This window comes from Schistocerca cancellata, chromosome 4 (assembly GCF_023864275.1).
Source record: "Schistocerca cancellata isolate TAMUIC-IGC-003103 chromosome 4, iqSchCanc2.1, whole genome shotgun sequence".
Lineage (NCBI taxonomy): Eukaryota > Metazoa > Arthropoda > Insecta > Orthoptera > Acrididae > Schistocerca > Schistocerca cancellata.
In genome coordinates, this window is record NC_064629.1 from 182,599,697 (window position 1) to 182,614,702 (window position 15,006).

At 38.8% G+C, this 15,006-nt stretch overlaps 1 protein-coding gene across 5 annotated transcripts in view; it reads right to left on the reverse strand.

Annotated features, from left to right (window-relative positions):
- Nucleotides 1–15,006, reverse strand: part of LOC126183202 (ankyrin-3-like) — an 892,753-nt gene that overhangs the window by 430,617 nt on the left and 447,130 nt on the right. For all 5 annotated transcript variants that reach the window (XM_049924971.1, XM_049924970.1, XM_049924973.1 and 2 more), the window contains one exon: nt 288–448. In XM_049924971.1, the coding sequence (XP_049780928.1) occupies nt 288–448 (161 nt within the window). The remainder of the gene's footprint in view (nt 1–287; nt 449–15,006) is intronic.

A 15,006-nucleotide genomic window follows, 5' to 3' on the forward strand; every position in this document is an offset into this window, starting at 1 on the left:
CATATTGAATTCTGAAGTCAGAAATCATCTACAGTTTTGTAATCACTATAAATTGTTCATTGTCATGTACCTAACCTGTGTCATAAAATTCATTTCTGTGGTATGCACCCTATATGGTATTACAATTTTCAGAAGTTTAGTTAATAATGTACAGCCAATAAAAATGTTCTAATTGAGTTAGTCTATATAAATGAAAAAAAAAGAGAACATTTTAGAAGATTTAACAGCTTGAGTTGATCTGACAACCAGTTAATTTCTCAGCAGTCCCATATATAAGTACTACCTACCTTCTCCTTCAAAACTCTCATTGATGGCTTCATGAATAGCCTCGTCACTGGCATCTGTAGTGTGTTCTCTCCATGTCTCACCATTATCTGAGCGAAGTATGACTATTTCACGTTCCACTCCTCTCAAAGAACCAAAATGTGGTACCTCAATAATCACTGGTCTGAAATAAATTAATTTTTGCACACATAAAGTGGTAACATTTTAATTCTGTCAGTATAAATTGAGATACTTAAACCCATTACTAAGAAAATAGATATTACAAGTTTTGTAAATACAAGGTCATTACAAAAGTCATGGCAACCATTTTTTATTTCAAAAATACTAGCAAATTAAAAAATTCTGAAATATACAAATGGAACGTTAGTTCATTTGTAAAAATTACATGTAAGAAAATGGATGAACACACACACTGCCATAAAGATCTAGCACGAGAAAAGGACAAAGCCAATTCTGACATTTCAAAGATGCTTTACTGTCAGTTACAACAGTTCATAAAACTACAGGACAGTACCATGGACCTGTTACATCTTAGAGTCCCTCAAAATAGTCTCCCAGTGACTCCATTACACACTGCCAACACTGCAGAAGACTCCAAATACCCGTGGCCTCACCATGAGTGAATCATCTGATCTCATACGTCACTGCTGTGGCAATGTCTTCACATATTCAAAAGCATGTGCCTTGCAATGGCTCTTTCAGTTTTGGTACGAGGTTATAATCACAAGGAGCCAAAGGCAATTCCTGTCAGATCACTGAAATTAAGTGCTGTCAGGCTAGGCTAACACTCGGATGGGTGGCCATCCAGTGTGCCGAGCACTGTTGGCAAGTGGGGTGCACTCAGTCCTTGTCAGGCAAACTGAGAAGCTACTCGACTAACAAGTGGCAGCTCCAGTCTCGTAAACTGACATACGGCCCGGAGAGCGGAATGCTGACCACATGCCCCTCCGTATCTGCATCCGATGGCTGCCTGTGGGCTGAGGATGAGACAGCGACTGGTTGTTACTGTTGGCCTTTCATAGCCTGTTTGGGCAGAGTTTAGTTTAGTTTATAATAATGAGGTGAAAAGTCTGGTGAGTATGGTACATGCTCCAGTACTTCACATCCCCATTACAAGAGCAGATTCTGTACACATGCTGTTGTATGGGCTATCATGTTGTACTGGAGAATTAATGCATCATGTAGATTTTTCAGGATATTTCTCCCAAGTAATCCATCACAGGTGTCACTGCAGGAAAGTACAACAGTAATATAGTGCATTAACAGTTTGTGGGATGAAATGGCACAAAATCACTCCTCTAATGTCGTTGACTGTGTTTGCCATTAACTTGACAGGAGAGGGATTGCAATGAAATTTGTGCTTAAGTGGTGAACCTGGATGACACCATTCCACGGACTGGTGTTTCAGTTCTGGCTCATAGGCCCTGGCCCAAAATTCCTATGTGGTGATGATTCTCACAAGGATGTTGTCCTCGTCTTCTTCAAAACTTGCTATATGCGCATGACAAGTTTCTTAACATATCCACTTTCCCACTCCACTTAGTTCATGAAGAACTCATTTTGCAGCAAATTTACACATATGTAGCTCTTTGTGTGAAATTCTGTAGATTGTTGTCCTCTCAGTACCAGTATGGCACTGTAATTCCTGCAGCACTCATCTTCTGTTTTTCTCCAAGCACTGGGAAGTCTGGGCATGAGCACAGTCAATACGTACTCTGACAAGCTACCTAGATTGATGCATGTCAGCTGTTGCACCTCTGCCATGCCTGAATGCATCTACCTATGGAGTAGTCATTCGGTGCAGTAGACCAGCATTTCCTACTGCTTCAACAAGCTCCTTGCGGCATTTTTGCTCATTCCCTCCATGGTCAACTGCAATCTTTATGTAAGAGTGCTCTTTAAGTCAGGTAACATCCATTCTGAATGGCTGCTTTACTCACACTGTAGACTCTCTTCACACTTTATTCTCCTGGAAAAGACTACCACCTAGCATCACATCACGACTGTGGATTCTTAGGAAGATTTCTGATGCCATGGAATGCATGTAGTTTGCAGTGTACTATTGTGTGCTGTTGCAACTGACAGTAAAACACATATCCAATGACAAACTTTTTTCATCATCTTTCTTGTGCTATATCATTATGGCAGTGTGTGTGTTCATCTATCACCCTAAATGTAAAGTTCACATATGAACTACCCTTACATTTGCATATTTCAGAATTTTTTAATTTGTTGCCATTTTCAAGACAAAACATAGTTGCTATAACTTTTGTAATGACCCTCAAATTTATATAATTTACATAGGAAATAAAAAAAAAATTCTCATATGTATATGAACTCACAAAAACTACATGAGTTTTTTTCTGTTATGGATATTCTGTCATAATTTCAGAAACATGTCAAAATACTTAAACATCTGTAATCAATATGTTTAATTTCTATTTGGTCCAGATCAGATAGCAAACCTCTGAGGATAATTTTGCATGTTTTACTATCTTCTATACCTGTTTCTTTCACACTCACAATAGTTATGGTCAAAAATCCAGTTAATACATATAATCAAATGGTATACTTTTATTTACCAGTTTACCAACAAAAACTACATATATTTATAACAATTATTAAAAAAAGCAGTAAAGTAAGAATGTGTATAGTACAACCTAGTACACATAAATTAAGTAACACATATACATTTAGCATGTACAGTATGTATGTATAGAATCAATGCTTAAAAAAGCCTTAATTTTGGTCTGTCTAAGAAACCTACCAGCTTACAAGTAGGAATGTCGTGGATATTTTTCAGGACAACTATCTGATGCTGGTCACTTTCATTCTGAGCTTCAAACCATCACAACACAGTATCTAAACATGTTAATGCTTCTGAAGCAGCTGGTATATTTTCATCTTCATTTTTTGGACCACTAGTAGATGAGATGCTGGAAGTTGCAGCTTTTTTGGTGATGAGGTTTTATTTCACTATCCTGCATAATTTGGTTCCCTGGATCTCCATCATTACACTCATGAATTCTTGAATGTCTTCATCACCTCATACAGGGAAATTGAGTTCTTTTAGCATATTGAGCACTTTGGACATATAATTCCATTAATCATTTTCAATTAGATTTTGAGAACTTTCCATGATACCCAAAATTTTATTCAGGATTTTTTCAAATTCTGTTCCTGTACATTGCCCCGTGTTGCTCTTATTCAAATCCTTATTTTTCTGATTTTTAACAGACTCTCCTCTCCCTCCTCTTCTCTTTCTAACAATAACATATGTAACAGTTCTTTCCTGTGATACTGTCTGAAAGTCAGAATAACACCTTGATCCATGAGCTGTAATAAGGTGTTATTAACCAGCTCTTTCTCTCTTCAATATTTGATGACCCTCCAAAATTTTCTTTAAATTTAATTGCCTTTTGACATAGAATGGGACTAGAACTTGTTATCTTTTTTTGTGTAAACCACTTGTAAATGGCATCATCTAGATTCTTGTTCATAACATCTTTTCACTGAGACTTGTCAATCCATCAATAGAATCAAGCTTAAATATAGAATTATTAATGCTCATCTTTTTTTTTTTAACTTACCTACCTTGTACTTATTACACAACTTGGTTGTGGGTCAACATTTCTCTAACCTTTTGTTTTTTTTTTCTTCCAAGCATAAATACTCAGTAAATATACCTGCCATGGAAGGAACACAAAAAGAAGAGCCAGATATTGTGTGTGAAGAGGACCATTTTGTGATGAACAGCTAATCTCCATTAGCTTTAAATCTCCATTAGCTCTCACAGAAAGGTCAGCACATTTACATTTAGGCATTTTATATTGGAAGTTTACTTTACACGAAAAAGCTGACACAAGTGATCATAGCAGTGCGCAAAGTTTGCTATTGGTGGCAACTTGGCATTGGTGTGGGGGGAGATGGATGGTAGGCAAGACCATAGTGGAGAGAGGGCGGCATGTGGAAGCGAGTAACAGTGTGGTTAAGTTGTCATTCAGTTGACTGACATTCTGATAATTGATGCACTATTGCAGGGTGAGCAATAGTTTTGGCTTGGGGGCCACATTATGGAAGCAGAGGCTGGCAGAGGGCCACACCTATTAATTGGTTAATTTTGTATTTTCAAAAAAGTATAAATTGTTACATAAAAATTCTGACGGTCTTGGCAGGCTGCACAAAAACCATGTAGCCCGTATGCCACTATTTGCCTGCATCTACTCAACTGCAAATGTAAGAAGAGAAAAAAGATGAAAAATATGATATGGACAATTGAGTGGGACATCATAATTATGTTGAAAATAGAATTCCTGACATAAAATGGATTAAAACTTTATGAAACAATTAAGTTTACCAGTGACAAAAAAGAGGAGAAATATGATACAGACATTTGTAGTTTACACTGTTCTTAAGAGGTACATTACAATCACGTTTAAATTAGATTTCCTGGTGTAAAATTAATTTAAGCTAGTTCTAACACAATTTTACGTTTACCAGTGACATTAATTTTGCCTCACAAATTTATTAACTGTATAAAAGGAGTTCTCTGTTACATACTCTTTGAGAATTTGCTTGAAATTGGGCTATTGTTTTTGAAGACATTTAATATGTGTTGGCAGAGCACTGAACAGTGCAAAATGCTGCAGCAATAAACTCCTTTTTGAACAAGATGAAGATTTTCAGTTCAATGTGCAGACTGATTTTGTGAGGTGGTGCTAAGAATCCCTTTATTTTGAAACAAGAGTGCCTTTGATGCACACCACTCATTATTCTGATGACTTTTTTTGTGCAGTGTAAATGCTTTTTGGAAGAGGTTGGTTCCGCTAGAATATAATAGCATACAACAGTAATGAATTAAAGTAACCCAGATAGGAAGACTTAAAGGTATCTGTTTCACCAACTGAAGCAATAACCCATAATACAAATGGTGCTGAGTGGAGTCTCTTAAAGGGTGAAGAATGTGAATTGACGAACTGCATTTGTTGTCTATATATCCACCCATGAATTTTGTGTCCTCAACTTCCTCTTTAGCTTGGTTTGTGCACTTTATGTTAATCTCTTCAAGGTTTCTTAGTGGTCTATGGAACCTCATATGATTGGTATTAACTGCATTGTGTGACAGACCCTTAAAAGAAAACCAGTTTAAGATTTCGGTGAAAACTTTGTTCACAGTTTATTCAAGATTGTTTTCTAATAATTTGTCAATGAGAATTGTAGCACCATATCTTTGATAAGGATAAAGTAGGAGGTCATCAATGAAAATTAAAAATGGTGGCATGTATACAGGTTGCAGAAAATTGCTCCTTAAGCTTCAAACTTTTAGCATCAGTGAAGTGTCAATTGTGTGGTGAAAAGCTGAAAATCAGTGTTAGAACATAGAACATGTCCAAAAACATATATGGTATCATTCAAGCTGTTTTGCAAAAGTAAATCTCAATAACATATTTTTGTGTGACTGTTATCATTAGTGTAACGCTCGAGAAGTCACCATAGAGATGTACAATGCTGAACATGAATGAAATGGGGAAAATGAAGCATGCAGAGACTCAAAAGCAGCTAGAAAGTTTATTAAAATATTAGAGAAAATGATTTAACTTCTTGCTGATCCTGCTGAAACACCAGTATTTAGGCCAAAACATTGTACACTGCCAACAGGACAAAAAATGAGGTTGGCCTAAATATCAATTCTGATAGCCATGACATGGTCTTGCAGAAATTGACAATAACCATCATGATTTAAAAGCCTGCAGTTATGTACAACCAGCTGCTCCAATGCAGGAATAAATAAATAAATAAATAAAATGGAAATCATAAAATTATATTAATTAGAGGTGCCAACAATGTATACAAAAATGAGTTAGTGAAATCTATGCACAACTTAAAGAACATTCTGGAAAATACTAAGAAGTAGAATATGATTGTTTCTGGTATCCCATATAGACATGATCTCATCCCCATTTAATGTGTAAACATCAAAATTAGGGTAGCCCATTCACAGTTTTAGAAAATTTGCAAAATGTATCCAAATACAAGCTTTTTTGTATAGATTTTCTTAAGAGAGACTGGTATGTGTCTGAACAAAAAGGGCAAGAAATTTTTCTATGGGAAAATCAATGAAATGTTGGACAGAGTCAACAAACATAATGACAACATGTCATTATCCACAACTATTCCATTCTTCCAAGCATAAATACTCAGTAAATATACCTGCCATGGAAGGAACACAAAAAGAAGAGCCAGATATTGTGTGTGAAGAGGACCATTTTGTGATGAACAGCTAATCTCCATTAGCTTTAAAACATACAGCTTCAGAAATTTTTTCCCTGAAAGTAGTAAAAGCATCAGGAACAGTTACAGAAACATCAACAAAAGCAGCAGCAGCTCCATCAACAGAAGAGCCAGCTCCGATACCAGCAGCAGTAGCAGCAGAACCATTTGTAACAGTAGCAGGTCCAACTCCAGCATTAGCAGAACCAGCACTGTCAACTAAAAGAATTTCAGAGAGCAGATGGAAACCAATGTCTCCAAACAATCTAAACAATTTTTTAGAGGAAACCAGAAAGAGGAGGATGAAGTCAACAAGATAAACAGAGACATGACCATATCTAAGGTAAGTTATTCATCAGAAGAAATTAATAAAAGCAATAGCAATAGTAAACAACACGAAATCAGCTTTCCATATTTAAATACAATGTGTCACAATATTCAATCCTTAACAAACAAGTTACAAGACCTTTAAGTAATATTAGGATCCGACCTAAATGTTGATGTAATCTGCATAGCTGAACACTGGCAAGGGAAACAGCAAATGGATACTGCAAATATTCCTCTTTTCCTCCAAGGCAGATCTTTTTACAAACATGTAAAGCAGAATTTAAAGCATACAGCAATCCAAACTCTTCCTGATTTGATAAAGGAAAATGATCTTGAAATAACAACCACTGAACTTTCTGACTTCAACCTAGTGATTGTCACTGTATACAGATCCCCCGACAGAAATTTTGAAGACTACCTTTGTAACCTGAAAATGTTCTTAAATACGTCAGAGCCAACTAAAAACAGGATCATATGTGGTGACTTCAACACTGATTTTTTGAAACCATCAAATCACAGAGACAAGATACCATGCATGACAAAGAGTATCAACCTAATCCTCACTGCAAATATATCAACAAGAATCTTTCCAGACAATGAAGGTGCCCTAAACCAAATGTTCATCCAAGAAACCTACTACCCATATAACAGTAAAGTAATAAATATGGACTAGAGTGATCATGAGGCTCTGTTCAGCAAAAAGAACAACTATAAAAATAAGTAAGTGAGTGTAGGGACTTCAGTGACAGTAACATTACACACTTCCACTACTTACTAAGCTGAGACACAGGGGATGAAGTGAACAAAGAGATGGATACAAATAAAATGTTCAATAACTTTCATGGTACATATAAGTATTATTTTGACATAACCTTTCCTACATCTACACTTATACTCTACAAACACCTGTGAGGTGCATGGCAGAGGGTACATCCTATTGTACCAGTTGTTAGGGTTTCTTCCTGCTCCATTCAGGTATGGAGTGCGCAAGAATGATTGTTTGAATGCCTCTGTATGTGTGGTAATTATTCTATCCTCATGATTATTATGTGAGCAATACATAGGGAATTGTAGAAGATCCCTAGATGGTTGCTGAAACTTTGTTAATAGACTTTCTCAGGATAGTTTCAGTCTATCTTCAAGAGTCTTCTCATTCAGTTTCTTCAGTATCTCCGTGACACTCTCCCATGGATGAAACAAACCTGTGACTATTCATGTTGCCCTTCTCTGTGTACATTCTATATCCCATGTCAGTCCCATTTGGTATGGGTCCCACACACTTGAGCAATACTCTAGAACTGGTCAAACGAGTGATTTGCAAGGAGTCACTTTTGTAGACTGATTGCAATTCCCCAATAATCTACCAATAAACTGAAGTCTACCACCTGCTTTACCCATGACATCCTATGTGATCATTCCATTTCATCTTCCTATAAAGTGCTACACCCAGGTATTTGTATGAGTTGGCTGATGCCAATAGTGACGCGCTGAAATTATGATCGTAGGATACTGCATTGTTTCATTTTGTGAAGCATACAGTTTCACTTTTCTGAACAACACTTTGAAGTCTTATCAAGATCTGACTGAATATTTATGCAGCTTCCTTGAGACAGTGCTTAATTCTAGATGCAAAAAGTCTGAGGTTACTATTAATATAGTCTGCAAGGTCATTAACATACAAAATCAAGAGCAAGGGTCCCAACACACTTCCCTGGAGCATACCTGTAGTTACTTCTACATCTGATGATGGCTCCCAATCCAAGATAACATGCTGCATCCTCCCTACCAACATGTCTTCAATCTATTCACGAATTTCACTTGATACTCCATATGGTCATACTTTTGACAATATGTGCAGGTGTGGTACTGAGTCAAATGCTTTTGTGAAATCACAAAATACTGCATCTAACTTAGTACCTTGATCCAAAGCTTTCAGTATGTCAAGTGAGTATAGTGTGAGTTGGGTTTCACATGATCAGTGTTTTCAGAATCCATGCCGGCTGGCGTTAAGGTGGTATTCGCTTCAAGATACCTCATTATGTTCGAGTTCAGAACATGTTCTAAGATTCTACAACAAACTGATGTCAAGAGTATTGGACGGTAGTTTTGTGGGTCACTTCTACTCCCCTTCTTGTAGACAGGTGTGACTTGCACTTTTTTCCAAGAACTGGACATGGTTTTTTGTTCGAAGGATCTACAGCAGATTTTAGTTTGGAGAGGGGATAATTCTGTTGCAAATTCAGTGTGCAATCTGATAGGGATTCTATCACGCCCTGGAGCTTTGTTCAGTTTAAACAATTTCAGTTGTTTCCCAACACCACTGACATTAATACTTATTTCATTCATCTTTTCAGTGGTACAAGGATTAAATTGGGGCAATTCTCGTAGGTTTTCCTTTGTAAAGGAACATTTGAAACTGGAGTTAAGGATTTCAGCTTTTGCTTTGCTATCCTCAATTTCAGTTCCTGTCTCATCCACTAGGAACTGAACACTAACTTTGGTGCCACTAACAGACCTTACATACGACCAGAAGTTTTTGGATTTTGTGAAATATCATTTGTCAGTATTCTGCTACAGTTGTCATTGAAGGCACCACACATTGCTCTCTTGGTAGCCAAAGGCATTTCATTCAGCATCTCTCTATCTATAGCCATATGCTTTGTTTTACACCTATTATGCAGTAATCTCTGTTTTCTTAGAAGTTTCTTAACAGTGCCTGTATACCATGGACATTTCCTCCCATTACAAACTGGGAATGTATCTATATATTGCATGGTCAACTATTCTTTTAAACTTGAGCCATAGCTCGGAAGGTAACTCTTATTTGCAATAATAGTGCACTTGAATTTATTTCCAGTTTTGCTAATTCACATACGTGAAGTGAATGTATCAGAGCTGCACGATGTATGGAGTAAGGAACGAATGGTAGGTTCCCACACTGGCTAGCAGAGGTGATTGGCCATCTGGCTCTTTCAGAGCAAGTGGGATGAGGTGCCGATGTGGAAATAACTTGTGACATCAGCAAAGAGATATCTAGGGAACGTACATTCATTCTGGCATGAATCAAGTAATTATTAATAAACATTTGCTAACAAAAGTTGGCTTTTGCCAGTCAGATGTTAGGAGAAGTCTACGGGTCATAAATCCTATCTTTCAGTAATGCCAGGAAAAGTTGATATTAATAAATAAATGAATAACTTTGACACACCCAAAGATGTATGATCTTATACAAACTATACCAATTGTATACTCAAGTTACAGACTGCCTGACATAGTCAGCAGTAGACAGTAGGATGCCTTTTGATCTAGTCGTGCAGTAGACCATGCTCTCATACCATTAATATTTAGCTTATAATCAGTGTGTACAAGTTCATTTTATGGTATTTCTTAAATAAAAACACCATAATGGCAACCGGTGTAAACATTTATTTGCATGAGAGGGAGGGGGAGAGATTTCTTCCTATTTCATTATCTAAAACATAAACAGTAGTGCTGCTGCGTCTCTGCAAGGGGACATAAAACTATGACAGCATCTCCACATAACAGGTAGGAAGAATACTGAGGTGGCTCACTAAGTCAGTTCAAGGATGGTCTGGCTTAATAATATTGTATGCCCCTTATATGACCATCTACAGACTCACCAGCTATACTGAGACACTTATGGAGGTTTATTATGAATAGGGGCTTCTTGCAAGTTCCTCTACATGATCCTGCCCTGTGCTGAAAGTTGCAAATTCCTCACTGAGAGATGACACTACTGATTTTTTATCTAGTTTACTGAACGCATATGTCTTTTTGCTTCTATTAGTTGTCCTTTGTACTTTAGTAATCATTGTTGCCACAACCACATTATGGCCACTGATATCAGTTTTGATTTGGACATCATCAAAGAGGTCAGGTCTACTTGTTGTCATTAGATCCAATATATTTCCATCATGAGTGGGGTTCCTCACTATCTTTTTTAGGAAGCTTTGAGAGGAAACTTTTCATAATGTTTCACAGGATACCTTATCACACCTGTCACTAACAAAACTGTAATTTTCCCAGTTGATTGTTGGATGATTAAAATATCCACCAATGATTACACTCTAGAACTTATGTACAAGTGAACTGAGGTTTTCTCTAAAGGTTTTGGTTACATCAGGAGATGGGTCTGGTGGATGATAGACGGATACAGTTATCATTTTATGCCGACCCATAATACTGAGTCTTGCCCAAACAACCTCACATGTAGCTCCAATTGCCATCTTAGTGGATTTAAATACACCACCTCCACATCCATTTACCACTTTCCTATCCTTTCAATATACACTTAAATTTTCCCCAAAAATCACACTGCTATCAATTACAGATTCCAATCAGCTTTCTGTACTTACGATTACTTGAGATTCACAGTATTTCATGAACACTTCAAACTCTGGCACTTTATTGCAAATTTTTCTGCAGTTTACCATTAGAATTTTAATACTTTCACCTGTGGGAGGCATTTCATTAGATCTTACACTGATACTCCCAGGTTTCCTACAGCTATCATTGTCTGGATTGGATGGAGAGTCGCCTAATCTAAAAAACTCTTGTGTACACCCCAAACACTGTCAGCTACGTGAGTAGCAGCCTCTGATGTGTAGTGCATACCTGACCCATTTTGGGGGACCCTACAGTTCTCAACCCTATGGCACAACTCCAGAAAATCACATTATAGCTTGTCGCAGAACCTTCCAAGTCTCTGGTTTAGTATTTCCACTTGACTGAGAACCAAAGGGCCATGATCAGTTCAGGGGAAAATGCTGTAGATTGTGAGCTTAGTTGAAACTACATGCACAAGCCTGGTCTTCTCAACCTTCCCTGCCAATCACTGGAATGACTCAAGTATGACCTTGAAGCCAAGATGACAGACATCATCTGTTACAATGTGCACCACAATCTGCAGTTGGTTGCACCCTGTTCCTTTAATTGCTGCTGGAATAGTCTCTTCAACATGCAGAATGAGGCCACCAAGCAGACACACTGAGTGCACCTGGTCTCCTTTCCTGTTCCTCGCTGCCATTTCCCTAAGGGGTACCATTATTCACCATACATTTGAACTGCCTATGATTAATAGACCCCTACTCTTATGTGTTTGCCCCCTCTTGACACCGGACAAAACAGGGGTTACCAAAACATGTGAAGTGAGTGCTTTTGGCTCAGTTTCAGTGAAAAACAGCACTTCAAACTTGTTGGTTAGGGGAATCAATACAACACCCTAAGTCCCCCCTGGTCCTGTTCACCCCGTACAGGACGCTAGATCTACCACTGACATGCCACTCACAGTCAAGTGGATGAGTGACAGATCATTGCTTTCTGCAGAGGAGACAGGATGCACAGGAGAGGATAGTACTTGGGGTACCTCTGGTACAAGTATCACAGGTACATGACACTTGGGAACTCTTCCAAGGCACCAATTTGCAGCAGCTGCCAATTGTTTGACAGTAGCCAGGGTGATTTCCAGCTGCTTACTAATGTCAACTAACTCATCCTGTGTTCGAGAACAGCATTCACAGTGTGGTCACCTTTTGGCTGGTGCAATGTGTTACAAGGTAATGAACAAATAACTTTATGTTAAGCCCACTAGTACCTTTTAATCTGTTGGTTTAAAAACTTCCTAATTCCCAATGAGAATTGAAGCAAATACGCAAAACAAGATTTCTATTAAGGCAATACAGAAACCTGCTGTAAAAATTACTAGTTTCCTAAAATGTTTTGGGATTAATTACAGTTGTTATCAAGCTCAAAAACAGGGTTAATATAAGATAAACGCAGATAATATATAGGGCTACTATTCTTTAAGGAAAAACCAGATGCAACATAATATGTTAGTAACAATATCTGGTACAGTATCTAAATCACAAACGCCAATTTATTGCAAATATCTCATAGGTTATGCAAAGGACAATGTTGATTCTGAAAATTCTCAAAAACACATGTTTATTTGCAGTGATTTACAATAAAATTCAGGCATGATGCATTCTTTAGTGGAACTGTGGACCACAAATGCTGATTTGCTATGAATTAAGTTATATATCCAAATTACTTGTAAGTTATGGATTTAGTTTCTTAAGCGTCCAAAAATTCTCAAAAATAAGCTATTTCTCACGTAATTTTACAATGAAATTAGAAAAAGGCTGTTTTAAATGAGGACAGGCCTACTGTTCTCAAAAATTTTAAAAGAGCACAATTAAATTTAAGCCTACAATTGATAATAGCAGTACTAGTTTATCACAGCACTTGTAAATGTTCAAAATTTCTCAATACATCACAATACAAAAAGAGTAATTAAATATTAAGCACAAGCAACACAAACAGTAAAATCTAGAACTTCAAAGCAACACACAAATCTACATGTGGTCTCGGACAAAGGAAAATTTAAGAATAGTAGATCAAAACAATCTGGGGATAAGTGCTGGGTTAAAGCTAGCATAAAAATCTTCAGTCTGATCAAAAAATTCTTACACTCATTCGAAATATACAATAATGATTAATTTCTATGTTGCCTTTAGTTATAAATGTGTTCATATGTATGTATTGACCAACTGTAATGTCTATAGAACTCATTTGTGGGATATCAATTATACATGTAGTAAATGTTACTTAAGCTGAGTGTGAAATCATGGTTATAAATGTGTTCATATGTATGTATTGACCAACTGTAATGTCTATAGAACTCATTTGTGGGATATCAATTATACATGTAGTACATGTAACTTAGGCTGAGTGTGAAATCATGGTTAATTTCTCTGTTGTCCTTACATGAAAAATTTGTGATGTTATCTTTGCATCATACACCCCTGGAAATGGAAAAAAGAACACATTGACACCGGTGTGTCAGACCCACTATACTTGCTCCGGACACTGCGAGAGGGCTGTACAAGCAATGATCACACGCACGGCACAGCGGACACACCAGGAACCGCGGTGTTGGCCGTCGAATGGCGCTAGCTGTGCAGCATTTATGCACCGCCGCCATCAGTGTCAGCCAGTTTGCCGTGGCATACGGAGCTCCATCGCAGTCTTTAACACTGGTAGCATGCCGCGACAGCGTGGACGTGAACCGTATGTGCAGTTGACGGACTTTGAGTGAGGGCGTATAGTGGGCATGTGGGAGGCCGGGTGGACGTACCGCCGAATTGCTCAACATGTGGGGCGTGAGGTCTCCACAGTACATCGATGTTGTCGCCAGTGGTCGGCGGAAGGTGCACGTGCCCGTCGACCTGGGACCGGACCGCAGCGACGCACGGATGCACGCCAAGACCGTAGGATCCTACGCAGTGCCGTAGGGGACCACACCGCCACTTCCCAGCAAATTAGGGACACTGTTGCTCCTGGGGTATCGGCGAGGACCATTTGCAACCGTCTCCATGAAGCTGGGCTACAGTCCCACACACCGTTAGGCCGTCTTCCGCTCATGCCCCAACATTGTGCAGCCCGCCTCCAGTGGTGTCACGACAGGCGTGAATGGAGGGACGAATGGAGACGTGTCGTCTTCAGCGATGAGAGTCGCTTCTGCCTTGGTGTCAATGATGGTCGTATGCGTGTTTGGCGCCGTGCAGGTGAGCGCCACAATCAGGACTGCCTACGACCGAGGCACACAGGGCCAACACCCGGCATCATGGTGTGGGGAGCGATCTCCTACACTGGCCGTACACCACTGGTGATCGTCGAGGGGACACTGAATAGTGCACGGTACATCCAAACCGTCATCGAACCCATCGTTCTACCATTCTTAGACCGGCAAGGGAACTTGCTGTTCCAACAGGACAATGCACGTCCGCATGTATCCCGTGCCACCCAACGTGCTCTAGAAGGTGTAAGTCAACTACCCTGGCCAGCAAGATCTCCGGATCTGTCCCCCATTGAGCATGTTTGGGACTGGATGAAGTGTCGTCTCCCGCGGTCTGCACGTCCAGCACGAACGCTGGTCCAACTGAGGCACCAGGTGGAAATGGCATGGCAAGCCGTTCCACAGGACTACATCCAGCATCTCTACGATCGTCTCCATGGGAGAATAGCAGCCTGCATTGCTGCGAAAGGTGGATATACACTGTACTAGTGCCGACATTGTGCATGCTCTGTTGCCAGTGTCTATGT